A 25,308-nucleotide genomic window follows, 5' to 3' on the forward strand; every position below is an offset into this window, starting at 1 on the left:
GTGTGTATTTTTATCTATTGTAAACCACATTGAAATAATCAGCTAGTAAGCATCTCTAAATGGAAATAATAATAATAATAATAATAATAATAATAATAATAATGGCTAAAACCCATAGAATACTTGCTGCATAATTCCATGCATAGCTAGGAAGTGCATACAATATTACAACCTTAATGTAAGATAGCTGCAGACTTGCTCAATGGATTTTTGGAACTTTTAGGAAACTGTAACAAAGGACTGCGGCTTTGCAAAATATAGAAGCACCTAACTTAGCACCAGGTTACAGTGATTGAATGTAATTCATTTTCAAGGTGCAAAGATCAAGTCTTTGGCAGCATTGACAGAAGGCGTGAGTCAATGGCAAAGGATTTTATAATATTATCATATGATTCAGAGCTGCTTCAGTGGCAGCCTTGTATTAGCAAAACAACAAGTAGGGATGAGCAAATTGGTCAATTTCAATTTCTTTCAGTTTCTCATCTTTCCAATCTTAATTTCCACATCAGTTTGTGCAACTTTTATATTAAAATACCTCCTCCTGAAAATTCATAAGCATATTGGCACAAATTTCTCCTAAGGTTAACATTTTCTACGTAATTTTGCCAAACGTGCACCTTTTCAAAAGCAATTTTCCCTAATAAAATGCATTTTGTGTTATTTTTTGGTACTATTTGTATTCAGCATGTGCAAATGAGCACACATTGCTTGGCCGGAAAACTGCACAGCAAAATCTGGGGAAGTGCAAATTTCAAAAAGTGACTGGGTTTCAGTTTGCACCTTGTTTTGTAAGGTGTGAATTGGGAAAGTTTGCCTTTTTAAGCATGAACTGGATCCAATTTCTTCCCCATCCTTTAGTAAAGGTAAAGGTAAAGGGACCCCTGACAGTTAAGTCCATTCGCGAATGACTCTGGGGTTGCAGCGCTCATCTCGCTTTACTGGCTGACGGAGCAGGCGTTTGTCTGCAGACAGTTTTTCCAGGTCATGTGGCCACCATGACTGAGCCACTTCTGGTGAAACCAGAGCAGCACATGGAAACACCGTTTACCTTCCCGCCGGTGTGGTACCTATTTATCTACTTGCACTTTGATGTGCTTTCGAACTGCTAGGTTGGCAGGAGCAGGGACCAAGCAATGGGAGCTCACCCCGTTGCGGGGATTCGAACTGCTGACCTTTAGATCGGCAAGCCCAAGGCTCAGTGGTTTAGACCACAGCACCATCTTTACTTGGAAGCAAAAGCTGTAAGGAGATTGTTTTAAAAAATAAAGAAATGAGACATCTAGATTGACTTGCCCCAAAAGACAGTGGGCAGCAGTGCTTCTGAGAGAGAAACAGCTCTGTGGCTGAGGAAACATGAGTGGCAAAGACTTTATTCTCCCCTCAAGCCACGTATGGCTTCTGTGTGGCCATGATTAGCTCTGTAGGAAAGACGGGTGTTTTCTTTTTCCCTGAGAAACAAGGCCAAGAAAATGCAGCCTGCCATGAGGCAGAAAGGCCACTGCTGTGTTGTCCTTCCTTTGTAGCCTTTTTTCTTTCTTTCCTTCTTTTTTTTTTTTCAAGAAGGTTTAATAAGAAGGGTGTTCCTTTCCTGAAAGTAAGAGAGAGAGAGAGCAGGAGAAAGACTGTAAACTGTCCAAAAGGGCCGTGAGAAAACAGGAAGCTCTGAAAAGTACAAGAGAAAGCAAGATGAAATCTATTTGCAGGCCATTCCCTGGGGACATGCAGGCCATTGTTAAGCAAGCGGTTCGTACAGCTATATCCTTCCTTCTGCTGAGGAGGAGCCTGTTGCCAAAAGAGCGGCTATCTGGTCATTGCCTTAACTCACTGAATGCCAGCCAAAGAGGCTTAATGGAGCCCAAACTCCTTAGGAGGTTCTTAAAGTGCAGGAGAGGAAGAGCCTCGAAAAGCTGATCAGTCTGATTCTCCACTCCCTTGTTTTCCTTCTGATTTATTTGTTTAGCCATTCCTTTATTTTATCACATTATAAGCTGCTTGTCTGGAACAGGACGCTCAGGATTTAACATGAACCCAGTGCTGGGAATACAAGTGACGTATTCATTTAGGCCCTGAGAAATGGGCGTGTTTTAGAGAAAAGGTGACATGATAGACATTCATAAAAAATATGCGCAAAAGATTTTCTCCTCTCAAAACGCTAGAACTCGTGGACATCCAATGAAGATGAATGCTTGAAGATTCAGGACAGATAAAAGAAAGTATTTCTTCCCAGGGCGCATGGTTAAACTGTGGAACTCACGCCTGCAGGAAGCAGAGACGACCTCCACTTTGGATGACTTAAGAGAAGGATTAGACAGATTCATGAGGAGAAGGCTATTGATTATTACTAGCCACGAAGACTATGTTTTTCCTCCATAGCTAAAGGTAAAGGGACCCCTGACCATTAGGTCCAGTCGTGGCCGACTCTGGGGTTGCGGAGCTCATCTCGCTTTATTGGCCGAGGGAGCCGGCGTACAGCTTCCAGGTCATGTGGCCAGCATGACTAAGCCGCTTCTGGCAAACCAGAACAGCGCACAGAAACGCCGTTTACCTTCCCACCAGAGCGGTACCTATTTATCTACTTGCACTTTGACGTGCTTTCGAACTGCTAGGCTGGCAGAAGCAGGGACCGAGCAATGGGAGCTCACTCCATCGCGGGGATTTGAACTGCCGACCTTCTGATCAGCAAGTCCTAGGCTCTGTGGTTTAACCCACAGCGCCACCCGCGTCCCTTTTTCCTCCATAGATCAAGGCATTAATGCTTCTGAATACCAGTTCCTGGAAACAACAGGAGGGGAGAGTGCTCTTATCCTAGGGTTCTGCTTCCAGGTTTCCCACAGGCATCTGGTTGTCCATTGTGAGAAGAAGGTGCTGGTCTAGAAGGGCCTGATCTGACAGGCTCTTCTCACATTCTTACGGTGCAGGGAAGGGGTGTTTGGGACACTTCAGATGTTGTTGGATTACAACTCTAATCCTTATTCATCACTGGCCATGCTGGCTGGGTCTAGGAATGTACAGATCTATTCAAATTCCAGTTTCTTTCAGTTTCTCAGTCTAAAATTCAGCTTGGCAGTTTCCTGCATAGGGTTGCATTTATTTATTTTAAGTCCTCAAAAAAATTCACCACCATTTAAGTGTGCATTTCCCTTAATATACGCATTTTCCCGTGCAATTTTGCCCAGCAAGTTTACATCATATAATGCATTTCTGTATGTTGTTTTCACAAGTATATGCATTTTTACACTTGCTTTCTCTTAATATATACTTTCCCTGCATAGACACTGCATTACTTCCCAAATGGCTCCAAACTGTGGATCATGCAGAAGTTGTGAGTGCCTCTTCCATCACATAACAGAAAGAACACATTCCAGCTGATCCCTGGAGCAATATACTCTATGCATATACACTGGTCTGGGTGGGACTGATGGGAGTTATAATCCAAAATATCTAGAAGGCACCTGGTTGGCAAAGGCTGCCGTAGCAAATAATATGGGCTGAAGCTGCCGTGTACCTTGATGGAACTGCCAACTAAGGGGGCAGCTGAGCAATGGAGATAAGGTGCAGGATTGCACCAGTGTGTTCTTCTCCTGCAGCAAAGCTTTGGCTAGTCTCATGAAGCAGCAGATACCCAATTCTGGGAGTTTAATTTTTATGACCCTGCAGTGCAGATTAAGTGGGAGTTTAACTAATTTCCTTTATCCTGTTTGAAATATGATAACACCCTATCCAATCTTGTTAATATACACCCAGCCTTAAGGTCTGAGCATCATTTGTATTGGGTTCTGATAAACAAAAACAAAAAAACCTTCCACACGCATGGATTGATTCATGTGTTTAGCCAGTATATCAAATTGTTAAGCATCCTTGACCTCCCTTTGGGATGAAATGTGCTATGCAAATGTCAGATATATTTATCATCAGCAGACGAGCAATTATACTAAGTGCTGTGAAAGTGCAATCTCGAGATGAGGAATAAAACTGAAAGGAAATAAAAAAAGGATCAAGTCCAACAGTTGAGCTTCAAAGCTTCCTCGTTTGAACGAAGGGCATGAGAAGCAAACAAGAACAAAACTAAGCCAGCGTTCCAAAAGTGGCAAAACATTACAAAGCAGCATGAAGATATTCTGTTGTTTGGTATACCCCATTCACATGCTCTTTGCCTAAATGTGGCATAATCTGACCATTGGGGAACGCTCCTAGTCCTGCCCCTGGCATCAAACATGCTTCCAGGCTCTGGTTCTAGATGTCCACATGTTAGCAGACTCTTCTGCACAAAAATAAAAAAAGAGCTTCCATGCAAACATCAGCAGTATTTGGGACATTATAACCTATCACATTGTCTGGGGAAAGTAAAAGTCTTCACCTGCCATCAAAAAGACAGTATGTACACCAGAACACACATTCAGCTGAAAACTGGCTGTCTTTTTGCTTTCTGTCTCTCTTAAACAGCATTCACACCAGCGACGTGGAACAAATTCTAAGGTTCTTTTAGTATTTATTGTCTGAAAACTCTATTAAGATTTAGGAATGGCCCATTTATGGTGATGAATAATACCATAGGTTATCTTAATTCTTAAGAGCTGTCAAGAATTAGTCTCTTCTCAAATATGCAAATGTCCCTCTTTTTAAGGGACTAAGTGTTCAATTAGGTTTAATAAAGCAGACTTGGGCATCACAAAAGGGTGGCAAAGCTATTGAATTTATTATTATGCCTTTACACACAGAGAAGCATCTTGGGCTCAGTAGTGGAAGGAAGGAAGGACATAGATATAATGAAATGAAAACAAAACACAATGTAGATTTCATATGGTTATTTGATAAGTTGTTTGGCTTTATGTGTTCCACTTTGTGAGTATATTTTCCTGAAAAGTGTGATAAGATACATAATCAATTCATTAATTAAACCCATATTTTCTGCTGAGGAGCCAAAATGGAGTCTCAGGTTATATTACTACTATTGTTTTTGTTATGTATTTTATGTTTTTATCTTGTGTTTTTGTGTTGTGAACCGCCTGAGATCTTTGGATGAAGGGCGGCGTACAAATAAATAAAAACAATACAATCGCTTGCCAGTTTTCACCTGGTTGAATTACTATGGAAGCTACGGAGATTCAGTCAAGATTTCTATCTGCAGACATTATATTATTTTACAACTTTGCTATTTACTGCACAAGGCGTTCCTATTTTTATTCGCCATGCCTTTTACTGGACTGCCTTCTACTTGGGTGCCATTCCGTTCAACTGGGTTGTCTGTCTTTGAAGGACTCACCTTACATTTGAAGGGCTTGACATCTGAGTGGACAATCATATGGGCTTTGAGCGTCTGTTTCTGCACGAAGCTCTTGAAGCACAAATGGCACTGGTAGGCTCTGATGTTGGTGTGAATTAATACGTGCCTCTTCATATTAGCGAGTAGCGTGAACTCTCGGCCACAGATCCCACACTTGTGCTCCTTCACACCCTTGAAAAACAGAACAGCAAGGAAACTGAAACTTATAGCTATTTTAAGACCTGCACAGCAATTCCCGATTTCTCACTTTAGTGGGAATAACCATCTGCCACATCCTTTCCTTGTCTTTTCATTAAATGTGTTGTTGCACTTCAACTCCCATCAGCCCCAGCTAGCATAGCCAATGGTCAGGATGGTAGGAGTTGTAGTTTGCCATCGCTGGTTCAAATGCAGGTACATTTAGCAGCTCACCCACCAGTTGGGAATTGTTAAGTATAATTGTTTAACTGACACTGAAATGGAGAATGCCTATGTGTGTGGCTGAAAGGGTTTAAGTGGAAAATTCCATCGAAGCTAAAGAAAAGCAAGAAGAGCCCTATGAGCTGCTTCACGAGTTGACAATTGCTCTCTGGTAGCTATGATGAGGTGCTTAAATTTAGATCACATGGGAGGCTATTGAATTGCAAATCCGCCATCTTGGAAGGGTGGTGGCTAGAATCTTTGTTCCCAGGCTCCGTGGAGTAAGGATGTGTAAATGGCTCTCCAGGAGCACACAGCCTCAGGCTGGAATGGAGGCTGGAATGGAGGAGAGGCAAAGTTTTGATCTCAATCCTGTTTAAAGCTATTTTTAAGAAGAGACTGAACCTATGCTTGAATAAGCATATATTTTATGGAACTGTTTGGATGTATCTTTGATGTTTTTATTCTGTTTTGAAGAAAGTTCTGCAAGTAAAGTTTTGAATAATATTGAATGGCTCTGGACGATGTTTCGCTCCAAAAAGAACCAGTTGTAGGGCGGTGGGTTTTTCTTGCTGTTTTATTTTCATGGTACAGAAGATAAATGTTGATAAAACAATTGTTACAACAGTAAACAACAAGTAACTTGTCCTGAGCCATCTTTTAGGCATCTGGCCGCTTCAAGCTGCACAATATTAATATCTGTGACAGGAATCACCGACACTGACTTACCTTATGCGTCAAGGAGTGCTGCTTGAGGTGATGGGGCTGAACAAACTCCATGCCACATTCGGTGCAGATGTACGGGCGGATGTCCTTGTGCTTCATCATGTGATTCTGCAGCTGACTTGGATACTGGAAGGTCTTATCACACTCTGTGCAGCTGTACTGTATAGGGCCTCGATGGGTGGTCAGGTGCCTCTTCAGCTGAGCCAAGGTTGGGAAGTCAAGGCCGCACTCAATGCAAATATTCTCCCGGCCGCTCTCATGCTTGGACTCGTGGGCTTTCAGCTCGCTGGGGTAGGCAAAACCTCTCCCGCAGATCCTGCAGCTGTAAGGCTTGACGTCGCTGTGCTGCATCATGTGTCTCTTCAGGTGGCTGGTTTGGGTGAAGGCCTTGTGGCACACTTGGCATTTGTGAGGCCGGGTGCCCTGGTGGGTGAGCATGTGGGTATGCAAGTGGCTCAGCTGCTTGAAAAGCTTGCCGCAGCGAGAGCAAGCGTGCGGCTTGATGCCACTATGCCCCAGAATGTGGGTGACCAGGTTGTATTTGGACGTGTAGGACTTGTCGCACATGGGGCACTGCCAGCGCTTTTGTTCCCCTCCCACATCAACGTAATAGCTGTCATCGATCTGAATGTTGACATCCACCCTCTCCACCTTTTGTTTACTTTCAGCTTGTTCCCCTAACTCCGTCCTCCGGGAGAAGGGAGGCTCCGGAGGCCTTTTCAGCGGGAAAGGGCTCCTGAAATGAAAATCTGGGGGCATAAGAAATGGAAACATCATAGAAGGGTGAACTTTAGGATAGTATGGATAGGGCACCTGCAGAAACGGGGCAGACCCGGGCCAGAGCACATTAGGCTTGATGGGTTCTTCCTTGATAGGCTGTGCTCCAAAATGTTCGAGAGTTCTGTAGAACTGAAAGCCAATGTTGCACAGGTCAATCATGTGGGCATTGTAGTTTGGCTGTGTGTGGTGGTGCTGGAATATTAAAGGGAGGTCAGGAGAACCTGCAGTGGGGATGTCTTCAGACCTGTGCGACGGGGAGGTGGGCTCTCCTGGTGAGAAAGCAGAGGGCATTTTCGTGGGCATGCTTTTACGCTTGCGAGATCCCCCTTCTAAGGAGCCCTGGAAGTTCTGCAGTTCTGCAGGGGAAGGGCCATATCCAAACTGGGCAAGCTGTGCTCTGAATTCTTCATTGAGGGGTGAAGCTACGTCTGACTTCACAACAGGGTCCAAGCAGTGGGGAAAGGGAAGGGTTTGTATGCCATCCATATTGCAGGGAGCTTCCTCTTTCTTCATCGCATTTAATTCCTCTTGCATACTCTAGCTTCCTTTAAATAAAAAGTAAACGTTTTTAAATTCACTCTTGTTCTTGTTCATTACACCATATTTAACTTTAATGACTGGGCCTTTTGGTGTTCAAGTAGAAGCCCCAGAGTTCCAATTTGAATGGTGGGAGCTCGCTCTAGAGTGCCCTGAACATGCACATATGTATTTCTTTCAAGCATTGAGCAGCACCCATATCCAGTCCAGTACACATCTGCACTAAGGGGGGGGGAGTTTTTCTGACCTTTTTCTTCCTGTTCTGCCCATGAGCCAAGAAGATGACAGTCCAGCCAGACCTTAAAATTCTAACTGGCTGGAATCCCAGGAAAATAGGCAATTTGGTTGGCCATGCTAGCAGAAGGAGAAATAAAGCACCCTGGAAGACTTCTACACTCATTGTTAGTTTGCAACTCTGTGGTAGAGCTCACACTTTGTATGCGGAAGGTCCTGGGTTCAATCCCTAGCATTGTCAGGTAGGGCTAGGAAAGAGCCCTCTCTAGGATTCTGGAGAGCTGCTGACACTCATTATATACAATACTTAGCCTGATGGACTCGGTATAAGGCAGCTTTCTATATGTCTGTGACCTGATTCTGCCTGGTCCCAGGAGGCAGTCTTGCTGGTGCTGAATCAACACCCGCAGTGCCCTGATTTGAAGCCATCTAATATGTCCTTCAATGTCTGGGTTCTGCTGTTCTCTGTCCAGCAATTTAAATCAAGCCTGGAGTGTGCATTAGCTTTTTGCCCTAATGTACAATGTCCATTGAAGAAATGTGCATTTAGCATAAGAATCAATACTGCAGGATTTGTACTTACATTAATTCATCTCCTTTGTGCCAAATCTGCTTTAAATGCATCTGCACAGGCTCCAGGAGACATTTGTGTCTAAGGAATAGATAGAGAACAATCATTCTTTAAACTGTGTTATAGTTGTGACAGTCGCTTTATGCTCGACGTTCTGTTACAGTTTTATGGTGCAAAGACGGAAGCAATAATAAAATTGTCTCAGGACACAGTGTGCTCTCTTGTTTCTCTCCCCCCCCCACCCAATACTTGTAAAAAGGTTTTGAAGAAAGACATAAGGCACAATGCTACAGTGGCTGTATGTTTTTCGTTGGACTGTGAAATGCAAATGAGTGCTACACATTCCCTTCTCAGACGTTCCACCCTATATATCAGGGTGGGGGTGGGGGGTGCCAGCCTTTTTCTTCCTCGGGTCCACATGCAAGGTTGTGGCCAACCATCCAAGAGCTACATCCCAGCAGTGGTGGTGGTGGCTAAAATTGCCATGTATGCACTGCGCTCATCACAGGCCACACATGCACACTCACAACAACACTCTGGTAAGGGCAGAAAGGTGAAACTCTCCCTCCCAAAACTCTGTCATCACAAAGCTTCTCAGCTTTACGCCTGCTATTTACATTTTTCAAAGCGCGTGTTATCTGCATTCACACAATTAATGCCATGTCTAGTTTGGCTCGGAGATCTTTGATAGAGACCTTGCTTCACAGACCCTGGAGAGCAAGGCTTTCTTAGTCATGGGCACCAAATTATTTTGATCATTCTGTGGTTTCATGATTATTATATACTGTATGTGTTTTAGACTGCAGATCCCATAATCCCCGAAGACTGGTTCTAGCAGTACAGTGGTACCTCGGGTTAAGTACTTAATTCGTTCCGGAGGTCCGTTCTTAACCTGACACTGTTCTTAACCTAAAGCACCACTTTAGCTAATGGGGCCTCCTGCTGCTGCCGTGCTGCTGGAACATGATTTCTGTTCTCATCCTCAAGCAAAGTTCTTAACCCGAGGTAATATTCATGAGTTAGCGGAGTCTGTAACCTGAAGCATATGTAACCCAAGGTACCACTGTATAGAGTGGAAATGTTGTCTCTCGACTTCATTGATACCATTTATAACATGAGCTTTTATCATGCCTTCCACCCCCTTCTTGGCCTTCATCCTCTTTTTTCCAAACTAAAGTCTCTGATGCTTTAGTTTTAAGGAAGCTGTTCTATCTGCTCAGTTATTTGGCTTGTAGTACAGTGGTACCTCGGGTTAAGTACTTAATTCGTTCTGGCCCACTTTTTTTCTTTATGGTATTAATCCTGGCTATATTGGGTACCCTTTAATTCTCTGGGAATGAGGTTGATTCCCTTTTTGTTTGGCTTATCAACCACTTATGTTTACTGTATTTTTCTCATTTGGGAAAGAAATTCACTTTTAAAAGCAAAAATTATTCCCTTTAATGACTCTTTTCACACTGTTACTTAACCACACCAGCACCCTCTTAAACATATTCATACTTTTCTGATCTATGACATATGTTTTGTCTGGGTCATGATTATAATGGTTTTAAACAACCTCCAAGATTCCTGAAACAATTTGACACTCCTCTAATGCTTTCCAACTTCTTTTTGAGAAATCCTCTCACTGTTATGAAATTTCCTCTTCTTGGTAAAATAGGGCTGCCATATGTCCAGATTTTCCTGGACATTACCGGGATTTCAAAGGTGGATTCTACGTCCAAAGGCTCAATAAATTTGGGGTTTGTCTAAAAGAAGCTCAATCACTTTCCGGTTTTCCTAAAAACAGCTCAACAATATTAGTGGTTTCCTTAAAAAAGCTCCTGGTTTTTTACTTTTTGAAATATGGCAACCCTAGGTAAAAAAGGAAAAGATAGTGTTGAATTTTCTAGACAATTTCCCACTCATTCATATATATTGAAACTGAAAGTGTTGGGGTCACTTTCCCAAAGTGGTTTGCTAACACTGACACCTTTAACCAAATTCTGGACACGGCTAAATATTAAAACAAGTATAACATCTTCCTAAGTGTGAGTGACATTCAGACCTAAAGTGGTTATTCAGAAGTAGATCTCTTATATTCAATGCAGTTTACTACTACAAAGTACTAGAGTTTTCCCCTTTGTATCTTCGTCTTCATCTGGCTATACATTTATCTAATCAACATTAGGATGACTGAAGTCATTCATTTTCAGTTTTCAGTCCCCCCACAGTACTTTTTTTCCATCTCTGCATCAGCTTTTTTTGGTTTGCTCTTTCTGCGCACAAAAAGTTCTGTGATGTGCAGCACAATCCAAAGTACCCTTACTATACTAGTATAAGCCCTAATTAGCACATTTTAATACTCTATTTCTCTAATAAGATTTATATACCACTTAATAATAATAATAACTTCTAAGCAATTTACATAAAATGATATTTTAAAAAAGAATAGCAATATAAACATACTTTAAATAATAAAATTATCAAAATATAGATAAAAATCAACATATTTGAAAAACAACTTGGACACAATAAAACTGCATGTCTGTGTAGCCTTGTCTAAACAAAATAGTTTTTAGCTGTACTGAAAAGAGGGCAATGAAGGTGCCTATCTAATATCATTAGTTCAGTGGAAGTTATGTGCTTAGAACTACACTGTTAATTTTTGGCCTACTGAGCAGCAGTATTGCCAGGGCAAGCTCCTTTCTGTAAGTTTATATCTAGGAACAACTGTATCCCATTGATTCTCACAATCTGACTATGTTTCTGAGATGCTCACTATATCCATGCTAACAATTTCTAGGGGAGATAGCTGTACAGTGGTACCTCAGGTTACAGACGCTTCAGGTTACAGACTCCACTAACCCAGAAATAGTACCTTGGGTTAAGAACTTTGCTTCAGGATGAGAACATAAATTGTGCTCCGGCAGCAGCTGAAGTGGTACCTCAGGTTAAGAACATTTTCAGGTTAAGAATGGATCTCCAGAACAAATTAAGTTCTTAACCCAAGGTACCACTGTATTAGTCTCTGTGACACACGCAGATGCCAACTTTGTCTCCATTTCTACTTGAGGAGCAATATTGCAGGACCGAAAAAAGCCATTCACATCAGGGGGTTCTTTCACCTGCTTAATTGCCAATGCCATCATTTGCCAACAATGCCCTTCTATATTTACACAGGACAAACCTGTCAGCTCAAAATGAGCACCTATATGATATCAGCGGCACGCCCAATACATTGTTTCTATAAAAAGCATCTGAACTCTTATTTTTATTCATTCCTATTGCTTTAGTCTTCCAAAGCCACCATGCTATCTCAAGGTTCTAACTTCCCCAGAGCTGCAGAATGGTTAGAACCCGGCTGCCCTAGAGAGACCGGAACGTCACTGTGAGGTTATATTTGGCAACATGCCAATATCATAAGGTCACTGAGCAGAATCCTGGGAACCACACAGAAATATACTCTTTCAGATTAAAATAAACTTGGAAGTGGAGACCAAGCAAAATGTAAAATGAACAAATTTCACCTGCGGAAATTAGACTTTCACCTGATTAAATCAGCATCTCTGAAAGGCCAATGAATGAAGGACCTTGGTATAGACTTCTGCTCCTACATGAAAACCTCTAGGTTCCAATTAGGGACAGATTAATAGGTCAGTTTTGGTTTCTCTCTGGTTGTTTTTCCACATTTAAGTTCAGTTCTCCACATTTCCACATAAATTTGCAGCATTTTAGTGCACTTTTCTCCCAAGGCTCACATCTTTGTATGCAATTTTACCCAAAACAGACATTTTGGCAAGCCATTTCTTTGTAGTCTTCCCCTGCTGCCCCCTCCCCAGATATGCATTTTTGTACAGAAGTAGCCAGCAACGAGGGCAGCAGCGCTTTCCTGACCTCCCAGTACCGGCGTTGCTGTGTCTTACTCCCAGGGCAAGGTAGGGAGGTTCACCACACTGCAGATGCTTTGGTGGGAGCACCAGGCTGGTTCCACAGATTCATTCACACCATGAAAACTTCCCCATTGCTTCACCCCCCTCTCTCTCTCTCTCTTACATCAGTGCCCGGGGTTGGGGGGCAGCAGAGCACCACCCCTCGTCTCTACCAGCTACTCCTCTTTTTATGACCCTCTGTTGGAGGGCTTGCAACACAAAATTCAGAGGAGTACAAGCTTTGAAGGATAGCAGCAGTACTTTGGTTCGGGTGTTGTTCCGGGGAGAGCGGAGAAGGTAAGTTTGCGTCATTTACTTATTAAAATATTGATAAAGTGTGCTTTCATACCAAATATCCCAAGGCGGTATGCAGACGAAAAGCACAGTGTTGCAACAAAGATAATAAAAACATAAAATTCATCTGTAGGAACTGCTTGTCAAAGAATCACAGGGGGTTTTTTTTTGGGGGGGGGACTTATCTGAACAATACAGTTTTAAGAAGATGTCAGACCTCTGTTAGCAAGGACCTCCATTTTGACAACCCCAGCCTCAGCCCTGGTCAAGGCTTGCAGACCCTGCATTGCAATGTGAACTGAATTTCTCCCCATCTCTAGCCCAGTGCATCCAGGTTGTGCACATAACCCCTTGGTAATAAATAATTATTATTATTTATACCCCACCCTCGCACCCTCGCTGGCCAGAGTCAGGCTCAGGGCGGCTAACACCAATAAAATCACAGTAAAAACATAATAGGAGAAAAAGAGAGGGGGGAAACCAATTTAAAATACAGGTTAAAATGCAGTTTAAAATGCAACCTTATAAATCAAGACCATAAGGGGAGGGAAACATAAGGGTCAGACCGAGTCCAAACCAAAGGCCAGGTGGAACAGCTCTGTCTTGCAGGCCCTGCGGAAAGATGTCAAGTCCCGCAGGGCCCTAGTCTCTTGTGACAGAGTGTTCCATCACATCGGGGCCAGTGCTGAAAAGGCCCTGGCTCTAATTGAAACAAATCTAACCTCCTTGAGGCTCAGGACCTCCAAAGTGTTGCTATTTGTCCTCCGCGGGGCATACCAGGAGAGGTGGTCCCATAGGTACGTGGGTCCTAGGCTGCATAGGGCTTTAAAGGTCAACACCAGCACCTTAAATCTGACCCTGTACTCCACCGGGAGCCAGTACCTGCAGCGATTGCCACCAGCTTGGGTGGCTTTAAAAGAGAATTGGACCAATTCATAGAGGACAAGGCTATCGGTGGCTTCTTCTAGCCAGGATTTCTCTGTTCCTTGTCCACTGTCAGTGGCATTATGGCTCTGAATACCAGTTGCCATTAACCACAGGAGAGGAGCATGCTCTTGCGATAATGTCCTGTTTGCAGACTTCCCAACAGCAGCTGGTTGGCCACTGTGAGAACAGGATGCTGGACTAGATGGGCCATCGGGCTGATCCAGCAGATTTGTCTTAGGTTTCGTGTTATCTTATCAAATGGCCATCACCATTTGGAGTGGTATTGTGCATGGATGGGAATTTGCCTTCACTTTGCTGTTCATGAGCAACTTTAAACCAGCACCAACATCTCTTTTATAACTGAACAAAGTTAGAGAGTTGGCTCTACTTTCATTGTACAGATGATTAGATGAAAAAGTAGCTGAACTCGCTGTGTGTGGGAGGTGTGCAGATAACCCAGGATCTTTAAATTATAGGCTCTTATTTCCCACAGAGGGAAGTGCCAGGCTTGCGGGAGGAGAAACAATCCTTTCCTACAGAGATATAAAATTACAAGAAAAGACGATTTGCTTCTGATGGCATCCACAAATGAGGCTGCCTTTTACAGAAGGGGGTCATCATTTTGCCCAATCCTGTCTCTGGTGACAGCAACTCCCCTGAGTCCTTCTCAGCGCTCCTTCCTTTAACTGGAAAGGCCAAAGAATGAACGTGGTATTCTCTGCATGCCAAGCATGTGCTCCACCACTAAGCTCTGGCCTATTCTCAAGATAGCAACACTCCCACAGTGCACTGAAAAAAGATGTCACAGGCAAAGGAAGTCTCTGACAAAGTGAAATGGCTACTGAGGGCCAAACTCGAAAGGAAAGAGGAGTTCTGAGATTTGTTGCAGAAGGGCGAAGTGATGGGGGTCAATGGTAGAGTGCAAAAAGAGAGGGGTTTTGCCTTTAGCCCCACATCAGTTCCTTGGTGTAAATGGCCCCCATGAAACAGCCATTAATTTCAGAGGTTAAAAGACACAGACTCCCATATTAATATCTGTATGTTTTCTCTTTCATCATAAGAGCAGTTTGGGGGATGTGTAATCTGTAGCAGAAAATGAGCAGGGGAGGCAAAGGTATAATCAGTCCAAATCAGGGACATATAGAATTTTTGGGGGAGGGGGGAAGCCCTCCGAAAAGACAAAGAAGTCTTTGACAATACCTAATTTGGTCCTGGGGACGTGGGTGGCGCTGCGGGTTAAACCACAGAGCCTAGGGCTTGCCGATCAGAAGGTCGGCAGTTTAAATCCCCGCGACAGGGTGAGCTCCTGTTGCTCGGTCCCTGCTCCTGCCAACCTAGCAGTTCGAAAGCACGTCAAAGTGCAAGTAGATAAATAGGTACCACTCCGACGGAAAGGTAAATGGCGTTTCCGTGTGCTGCTCTGGTTCGCCAGAAGGGGCTTAGTCATGCTGGCCACATGACCCGGAAGCTGTACGTCGGCTCCCTCAGCCAATAAAGTGAGATGAGCTCCGCAACCCCAGAGTCGGCCACGACTGGACCTAATGGTCAGGGGTCCCTTTACCTTTAGCTATGGAGGAAAAACATAGTCATCGTGGCTAGTAATAATCAATAGCCTTCTCCTCATGAATCTGTCTAATCCTTCTCTTAAGTCATCCAAAGTGGAGGTCGTCTAATGGTCAGGGGTCCCTTTACCTTTACCTTAATTTGACCCTAAGTGTCTTTTGTATAGCCACAGATCAGCAGTCCAATTAATCTAGGGGTGGTTAATCTGCAGCCTGCCAGACATTACTGGACTACAACCCCCATCACCCCAGATCATTGGTGTTTCTGGCTGTGGCTGATGGGAGTTGGAGTCTAACAACTTATTTATTTATTTTATCTTTATCCCACCTTTTCCCCAGTGCAGGACCCAAAATGGCTCAAAGCATAAATTATAACACGTACAACTAAAAGCACACAATAGATATAGTTACAGATAGGTAGCCGTGTTGGTCTGCCATAGTCAAAACAAAATAAAAAAATTCCTTCCAGTAGCACCTTAAAGACCAACTAAGTTAGTTCTTGGTATGAGCTTTCGTGTGCATGCACACTTCTTCAGATACACTGCTTCCAGTGTATCTGAAGAAGTGTATCTGAAGAAGTGTGCATGCACACGAAAGCTCATACCAAGAACTAACTTAGTTGGTCTTTAAGGTGCTACTGGAAGGAATTTTTTAATTTTGTTTTGACAATAGATATAAACATTTTTTAAAATAAAATAAGTAACCCTTATGGAGGGCTGTAGGTCTCCCACTCCTGAAGTCATCTGCGTATTTGATTGGAACTGATTGGTGTTATCTGTTTATTTATTGCTATTTACATACTGCTTTTAATTCAAAATCACAACATGGCGGGGGGAGAGCAGTGAAATAAATGCAAGGGATGTTGTAAATCTGTGTTGCATTGTTATTATTATTATTAGTAGTAATATTTAAAGCAAGTTTGCATGACTACTTATCAAGTTCTGCAAATAAATTGAAATGCACTGCTGGGTCATGAACTAGGTAATGAGTGCTTTAGGGTCAGCCAAAATGCATAGTGCTTGAACACTGGAAGCAGAAGTCATTGCCTCCCATACAACAACCGATTAATGCTTTGCACCCCCTGTCCTTCCTTGAGCTGGCAAAGTATCAGCGCGACCACAAAGAAGAGAAATGCGAGAACATCTGGCCAGCTTTCCTTGAGACTTTTGTGTTGTGGTTAGCAGTCTGGTATATATTTGAATTAACAATTTATACGGTCACATTAGCTCCTGTTCCCCTTTCCTATTTTGACTCACCACATTTTCACACCAGTGGGTGGTTTTTGTTGTTGTTAAGTCCTCGTGAAAGTTAATCAGCATTTTAGTGTGAATTTCTAAAATACATTTTTGTGCGCAATTTTGCCTAATATACACATTTCGGTATGCAATTTTGTGTATGTATATATGGAAAAGCAATTTCCCTTACTGTGTGTGTTTCCTTAATCATGCCATTTTCCACTATGCATTTCTGTGCACAATCATGTCTGTTTGTGCACATTGCTTGGCTGGAAAAAGGCATTGCAAAATTCAGAGAAGTGTGAATTTTGAACTGTAAGAACATCATCAGAAGAGCCCTGCTGGATGAGGCCGGTGGCCCATCTAGTCTGACATTCTTTTCTTCCAGTGGCCAGCCAGGCATCTGGGGGAAATCTACAAGTGGGGCCTGAGCACAAAGCACGCTCTTCTCTTATGGTTTCCAGCAACCCTTTTTAAAAGCCATCCAAGTTGGTGGCCATCATTGCCTCCTGTGGGAGCAATAGTTTAACTATACAGTGGTACCTCAGTTTAAGTACTTAATTCGTTCCGGAGGTCCATTCTTAACCTGAAACTGTTCTTAACCTGAAGCACCACTTTAGCTAATGGGGCCTCCTGCTGCTGCTGCGCTGCCGGAGTCCGATTTCTGTTCTTATCCTGAAGCAAAGTTCTTAACCTGAAGCACTATTTCTGAGTTAGCGGAGTCTGTAACCAGAAGCGTATGTAACCTGAAGTGTATGTAACCTGAAGCGTATGTAACCTGAGGTACCACTGTACACTGCATAAAGAAGTACTTTCTTTCATCTGTCCCGAATCTGACCCAAAATTCAGCTTCATCGGAAGTTCATGAGGTCTAGTGTTGTGAGAGATACATTTTCTGTGTCCATGTTCCCTATGCCATGCACAATTTTATAATCTTACTCGCCTTCCCTCTAAAGTAAAAAGTCCCAAACACTGTGTTTCAGTTTGCATATTGTTTTGGGAAATGAAATTTAGGAAAGTTTGAGTTTAATGCAACCTGAATTGAATTTCTCCTCCACCCCTCTTCTGCCCCAGTGCCATTTAAAGCACAGGGGTTCCTGTTCATTTGTTTCTTAGTCTTTGCCACACAGGTTGAGAATCTCTCCTCTGTTTGTTGCCATTCTGGTCATATGTAAAATGCCACTTGGAGTATAACACATCTGCCATTCACATATTCAGCCTACAGGGAATTAATTCTGAAGCCATGACTCAACCCCCTCCTGCCTCTGTTCTCTCTATCCTCCTTCTAATGCTGACATTTCCATGGAGATTTTAAGCCCCCCTGAACCAAGTGCAGAGGCGACGGCAACTTTAGCATATCTTTCCCATGAAGCAAAGGGAAGCACAGCCTAATCAGAATAATTTTATAGCTCAACTCAAGTATTTTCACAAAATGCCTTAGGCGTTGTTATCACATTAGGAAAAGCTATCTGAGTGACACAAGATCAAGCACATCCAGAAATAAAGTCTGCATACAGGAACATTACAGAAATCAATTTTTAAATATAGGTGTCAAGGATATCCGCACATCACATCTGGGATAGCCTTCATAAAAGATGCTGACTGTGTATTTAGGGATGCATATTCTGTCCCAAAGAATTCTAATTCACAAAGCACTTAAGTGGATGGACTTGGCTTTAAGCCTGCAATTATAGTCAATTGGGGTATTTCACCTTTTAAAATCATGAGTATTCCCAGTTTAAAAGTTTGGAGATTAGGCACTTTTTAATTTCAATTTCATAATTTCTTATTTAAGGTATTTGCAGCCCACTTTTCAGTTTAAAACAAAGCTCTCAGTTAATATCAAACTAATAATTTCAACCTTAAAATAACAATTAGCTAGCAATTTAGTTATCAATGGTCTTACAGTCTGATGTTCACATGATGTCCGCAAAACAGGTCAAATATAATAAGAACTGGTCTATTCGGGTCTATAGCAGAGCTGGACTGAAAGGTTTTGTATTTCATAAGTTGCTGAGTGTCCAAATGTTGGTGTAAAAATGCAGCAACCATCTGAAGTTTGAAACCAGCATTTGACATTCAAATGTTGTCTTTTCTATTAGTGAAATCAATGATATCAATATAAAATTTGCTAAGGCTGCAAATCCTATGACCCTTGAAAGGGTATCCCAGGGGCCTTTGGGTGTTTCATTTCTTTTCTTTTTTATAATTTGTTTTATTCGTTTTACATAATTTTATACATTTTAACTTTAACCATTTCAAAACATTAAAATAAAAGGTTATTTCAAACCTTCGGACCTCCCTCTCCCCCTCCATGGGTTATATGTATATATTCTGCATCTTTTACCATTATCTATTTGTTATATTTTCATAGTTACCATAGTTCATTTCACATTACAAGTGTCATTGTATCCCTGCCAATGATTTTAACTGTTTACAGTGGGATTTTAAATATGTTAAAAATTTATTCCAGTCTTTTAGAAATACTTGATCTTCCTGGTTTCTGATCTTTCCCGTCTGTCTCGCCATCTCTGCATACTCCATCAGTTTAATCTGCCACTCTTCTCTGGTCAGCACTTCTCCCTCCTTCCATCCATTGGGTGTTTCAGGTCTCCCTCTCTGAGGATGGTCTGACATCAGAAAGGGATATCCAAGACTACTTCCTACCACCATGGAAACCTCTGCAGCCTTGACCTTACTGATGTCAGAGTTCCAACACTGCTAAAGACAAAGGGGCAGAATGTGTCATGACCCCAGAATCAAGCAGTGACCAGGATACTGAGACAGAGTCTACAGGGTCACCCACTAAGGAGGCAGACCACGTTTCTGGCCCCAAGCCTAAAACTTATGGGACCACTGAACCAGATACTGGCAGGAAGGAGCCCCCTGAGCCACATCCCAAAGCACCAGGGCCTTCAGAATTAGAGCTAGGATCTTCAGGGGTGCCGTCGCCTGTGCCTCTTACAGTACCTCACCAGTCCAACAGCACAAAGAGCACACTGGGCTGCAGGCCATGGAGCTTAGGAGAACTGCTTACCTTCTGGTCAGAAGCCTGGCTCTTTAAAAAATTCTAGACTTCTAAAAAGGGACAGAGGTGGATTGGAGGCAGACACTCAAAAGACTTAAATTCACTTGTTGGAACAAGTTTCTCACTAGGAGCTTTCCTTAGTGCTGAAACAACTAAATTGCCTTGCCCTGTGGGCTCCTTTGAGAGACCAGCACATGACGTGTTGAGGGTGGATCAGGAATGTATTGGAGTGGATTTAAAGGAGGCATAAATCACTTGATCTTAGCCAAAAGGCCGAGAAGCGATTTGCCACAACAGCAGCAAGAATACTTATTGCAAAGTACTGGAAGACACAAGATTTACCCACCCGGGAAGAATGGTAGATGAAGGTGATGGACTATATGGAACTGGCGGAAATGACTGGCAGAATCCGAGACCAAGGAGAAGAGTTGGTGGAAGAAGATTGGAAGAAATTTAAAGTTTATCTACAGAAACATTGTAAAATTAAGGAATGTTAGAAGGATGTTGAAGTAATGTGATTTTAGCAGAAATGATATAAAGGATTAAGTAAAAATGGATTGTTAATTGGTGAAAGAACAGAATTTAAAATTATAGTATATTAAGATAAATCATTAGGATAGAAATAAAGATGGAAAGGATTTGCTGAAATATCTAATTGAATTAGAATACAAAAAAGAGGTGTGAGGAGGTCAAGGAAATAAGCAAAGGAAAGAAAGTTATGTAAAGGATTGATTTGGTTTTTGTTTTTTAATTATCTGCATCTTTTTCTGTTTTTTTTCCTTTGTTCTTGTATTGTTCTGTATTTTTTTCTGTTTAAATATGTTCTTTATTTTTTCTTTTTGTAACCTTTAAAATCTCAATAAAAATCTATTGGGGGAAAAAAGGAGGCATAAATCTACAGGGTCCACAACTTTCTCAGTCACTCAATGCCCCCTCCCAAAAATCTATATGGGAGTACATAATATTGAACACAATACTGAATCATACCGAACGCAATCAGTACAATTTTTTTTTTTATGTTGTTCAGAAGTAAGCCCTTCTGTGTTTAGCAAGGCTTACTCTCAGGTAAATGAGTTTAGGATATCCAGAGGGTGGGACTTAAAGGTGGTGACCTCCAGATGTTGAATGACAACTCTCATTATGCCCAGCCAACACAGCCAAGGGTTAATGGGAGTTGGAATTCAACAACATCTGAAGGATACCACACAAGTTATGCCATTGTCTAGTTCAGTGTTCTTCAACTTTGAGTCCAAATGCTGTTGTACTACAATTCCCACCATCCCTTCCCTATATGTTCCTATATCCTTGCTTGGGCTTTGGGCTTGTCCCTCAGTCCTGCCTCCTGGCTTTGTTCTCAACTTGTTCTTTGGGCTTTTGGTTCCCAGTTGGTGACTCATCCCAGTCCGGACAGTGGAACAGCAGCAAAAGAAGCAGTGCTGTGGTGAGCTGCTCACATAGCAGTTTTTATGTTTGTTTGTTTGTTTGTTTGTTACATTTCTAACCCCTCTGTTCTACCCAAACGAGCTCAGGGTGGCACCAAAGGAGCACTGCTTTAAAGTTTGCATTTCCTTAACTGTTTTGATTAATGGTGTTGGAACTGGAAGCCAGTAGAAAGCTGCTCAAGTTGCCCATGACCTTGAATGAGTTGGAAATAGCAGTAAAGTACACAGAGAGAGATATGCACAAGGAAAGGCTGGCTGACATCTCACTTCTCTATTGGAAATTACCTCCAGGTGCTGATTTGAACTACAGAATGAGGCATTTTCCCAACAAGAACCACTTCCTATCTTCATTCAGTTCCCATCCACATTACTACTAAAGTGGAACTGAAGACGTGACAATCCTTTTAAGGGTTGTTGAAGAACACAAGTAAGAAAGGCTCAGGATGACTTCAGCAAGGCAGCAATCACGTCCATCCGAAACAATCACATAGAGCATTACAATTTAGGAAGTGTTTACCATTCCAGACCAAGTGTGCATGGGCCAGGGCTTTTGGGCTGCTTCTAACAACAATTTAGTCACACAAAGGTGTTTGTGGTTCATCTCGAAGGGCAAGGTGGAACGTAAAGGATGCTGACGCAATATTCACACAAACGCTATGCTATAGAACGAAAGAACATTATCCTCTCATCTCTGTCCCTCCTTCTCTCCCCCCAAACTGAATGCAATCTAGAATGATAGTGTCTCATATAAAATGTAAACCAACTGTGAAAAAGACTTTATAAATAAAAAATGAAGGTGCTATATGTACTTTTCCCTGTTTGTTTGTTTTGTGACACAGGAAAATCTCTAAACTAATTTTTTAAAAAATGGACCCACAATATTGAATGCACAGCTCCTGGTGGATATGAGCATCGGAGCCTAAAGGTAAAGGTAAAGGGACCCCTAACAGTTAGGTCCATTGCGGACGACTCTGGGGTTGCGGCGCTCATCTCGCTTGATTGGCCAAGGGAGCCGGCGTACAGCTTCCGGGTCATGTGGCCAGCATGACTAAGCCACTTCTGGCGAACCAGAACAGCGCACGGAAATGTCGTTTATCTTCCCACCGGAGCAGTACCTATTTATCTACTTGCACTTTGACGTGCTTTCGAACTGCTAGGTTGGCAGGAGCTGGGACCGAGCAACGGGAGCTCACCCCGTCGCAGGGATTCGAACCGCCACCTTCTGATTGGCAAGTCCTAGGCTCTGTGGTTTAGACCACAGCGCCACCCGCATCACTAACAGGGACTCCCCGCAAGACCTGAGTGATCAAGCAAGTATATAAAACATTAGGCGGTCCCTGAAACTTTCAGACACTAAATCCATTTGAAAACTGTTATGAATCAAGCAACAATTTGAGACAACAGATCTTTAGAAAGCCTTCCAGGCTCATTGTGCAACGTTTCTGTCCCTTTTTGCTATTCAGCATCATTTTAGGTTTTCTACTTTTATTGCTTGCTACTCGTTCTTTACTGCTTATCATTTTATTGTGGATTTCTTTTTATTTTAATTCCTTGTTTTATATTGTTGGGTCCTTACAGGTGCATTGCTGGGGTGTAAATGTTTTAAATCAGGAAATCTGCCTAGAAATTGTCCATATTCTGCACGCACATCTACATGGCTATTTCCCCTAAAAGAACAGCTACTCTGATTTTATTTGGCACTAAATCTTCCACTCCAGTTTCAGAAGGTTTTTTTTAAAAAATGAAATAGTCACATTCTCTGCAAGAATCTACAAGCTAACATGAAATATTTAATAAATCATTTAATATAAAAATTGTTTTTAAAATATTAAACATTTTGAATATTAAATGCAATATAACAATACCAGCAAGAACACATTGTCTCATAAAAAACAACACCAGTATAATCTCTAAAGTAACTGGGGCTACACATTTTGGAAAACTCTTTATATACTTAAATATATATATATATCTTCCAGTATCCATACCTAAGCAATGATATGCAATATGTTGTTGTTGTTTTTCTCCCTCTCACTTTTCCTTCTTTTTTACTAGAAGGAACAAATAAGCCCATTAACCAACCGAGTAGTCTTATGAACCTTTGAAATGAATTCACGGGGGGCGGGGGGACCCTGTTAAATGCCAGCAGATTACTCAGAAGGTAAACCAAAGATCTAGCATGAAATCTGCATTTTTTTGACACTAGTTCTGTGACTCTCAGGGTGTTTCCAGATGGGGCTTTCATACTGTAAACAGGTCACTAGCAACAGAGTATTTCATTTCATTTTGTTTTGTTTTTTTAAATTATCAGGATTTCCCCAGAAAGGGTATGTCTGAATTTTGAAATTTTTCATTAGGTCAACCTGTTCTTAACTTCCAGCTTTTTATCAATAGTTTTAATGTATATTTTATATTTTATGTAAATCACTTGCATTATTTATGATTAAGTGGTGTACAGCTTCTGTTAAATAAATAAATAAATAAAAATTAAATGGGTACTGGCATTTCCCCCCCCCCCCTGACAATTTCATGTGACACTACAAAAACACTTGTACTCATGTGGATCACTGATCCCTCCCCCCCATAAAAAAATACCCAATCTGCAAGCACACACCCACCCCAATCCTGTCTGCTTGGCTGCCGTGAGAAACAGACTATATGGACCTTTGATCTGATCCAGCATGGAATCATTTATACCAGAAATGGGGAACCTGTGGCCCTTCAAATGTAGGTCCCATCCCTTGCCACAGCTCCTCCCAATCTCTCTTACCTTACAGGCCATTCAGGCTGGGGCTGATGGGAATTGGAGTCCATCAACATCTCAAGGGGATTGTTCTAGAATCTAGATAATACTTGGTGTCCTTTCCAACTCTGCAATTCTACGATTCTATGATTTGTTTCCCTTTCCTGGTTTATATCATAAACCTTAACTACAATTACTTGCTCTACTTCAGCGCAACACTGATCCACGTCTTCACGAGGAAAGGCACTGACATGGAAATTCTTAGCCAGAAAACTATTATGCCATTATGTGATATGCTTCTAAATATCAGTCACAAACATGAGAGTGCTATTGTGTTCAGGTCTTGCTTGTGGGATTCCCATAAGCATCTGGTTGGCCACAAAATGCTGGACTAGACAGGCCTTTGATCTGGACATTATTATGTTCTTAAGCTGTTTGCTTTGAGCCCCGGTGTTCGCTGTGAGGAAAACAAATTCACTGAATTCTCTGCAAGGGGATAGGATGGGCCTCTGCTCCCTTACCACCACTGCCCTGTGCTTGACAGACCACACTAACCATGTCCTTTTGTGGCACTGCCATGTCACGTCAGGCCAGCAAACAGCTGCTCCCTTTGGGAAATGGCTTCCACTTTGGGGATGAAGGGCTGTAGCTCAGTGGTAGACAATCTACTTTCCATGCAGAAGGTTCTAGGGGTTCCGCCTCTGACAACTCCAGGTAGGGCTGAGAAAGGCCGTCTTCTGAAACTCTGAAGGGCTACTACCAGTGAGTGTAGACATCACTGAAGTTAGGCAGACCAAGGGTTTGACCCATTATACGGAAGCTTTCTATAGTATCCCAATGTTATTGACGCAAAAGCAGTGATGGGCTTGTGAGTCACAGCATTGGAGCTAAGCCCCGGAGAGATTGCCCCACTTTTTAAAGCATTCAAGGAGGTTTACAATTTCATGACCCAACTGCCTCAAAAAATGGAGACGCAAAAGAGCCCCAAGTCAAATAAGAAGGCATTGATCTAAGACTGCAAAATGGCGGAGCTTTAAGGGCTTTTGAACTTCCCATACAATCAGTGCAGAGGGGTGAGTCTCCCTTTAGCAGTATAGCTATTTTGGTAATATCTAATGCTGTTGCTATCTAATATATCAGGTAATGTGTTTTGGACCACAACTCCCATCAGTCCCAGGTAGCACGACTGTGCTAGCTGAATCTGGTGGAAGGCATAGCTGGAAACATCTGGAAAACACTGGGTCGAGGATGGCTGGTTAGCTTTGAACAACATCACATTCTTCCCTTAAGAAAAGACTCAGTGCTAGATCTCTGGGGCAAATCTTCACCAAACATATAGCACCACCATATGCATGTTTATTTGTAAGTGTCCTTCTGAGTTCAGTGGGGTGTGCTCCACAGTGAGTGTATATCGGATTACAGCCGTAATGAAAACACAGCTCTACCCTACAACAGGCCCCTTACCAGGAGTTTGTGTATCATATGAACAATTCATACTCATATTTTAAACACCTTCATTGCATCATCTCCCATAAATTCAGCCTTTTCTATTAAGTTACGTTTTTACTGCACCTCAGCTTCTTAACATGCAATCGGTAGCTGAAAAATACCTTTAACAAGATCCTGGTATGGCAC

At 42.3% G+C, this 25,308-nt stretch overlaps 1 protein-coding gene and 1 long non-coding RNA gene across 3 annotated transcripts in view; one reads left to right on the forward strand and one right to left on the reverse strand.

The window, feature by feature from the left end:
- ZNF366 (zinc finger protein 366) overlaps nucleotides 1-25,308 on the reverse strand; it is a 32,916-nt gene that overhangs the window by 5,642 nt on the left and 1,966 nt on the right. Inside the window, exons 1-4 of one of the 2 annotated variants that reach the window (XM_079995484.1) lie at nucleotides 18,948-18,966; nucleotides 8,544-8,612; nucleotides 6,413-7,734; nucleotides 5,264-5,455 (exon numbers count right to left, since the gene is read on the reverse strand). In XM_079995484.1, coding sequence (XP_079851610.1) covers nucleotides 5,264-5,455; nucleotides 6,413-7,723 — 1,503 coding nt within the window. In that variant the 5' untranslated portion in view covers nucleotides 7,724-7,734; nucleotides 8,544-8,612; nucleotides 18,948-18,966. Of the gene's footprint in view, nucleotides 1-5,263; nucleotides 5,456-6,412; nucleotides 7,735-8,543; nucleotides 8,613-18,947; nucleotides 18,967-25,308 lie in introns of those variants that run through there. The other variant, XM_079995483.1, reaches the window with a different exon arrangement.
- LOC307226897 lies at nucleotides 19,204-21,738 on the forward strand. Its single transcript, XR_013843669.1, has 2 exons — nucleotides 19,204-19,503; nucleotides 21,222-21,738. It is a non-coding gene; the product is annotated as an uncharacterized lncRNA (long non-coding RNA).

This window comes from Podarcis cretensis (assembly GCF_951804945.1).
Source record: "Podarcis cretensis genome assembly, chromosome: 11".
NCBI lineage: Eukaryota > Metazoa > Chordata > Lepidosauria > Squamata > Lacertidae > Podarcis > Podarcis cretensis.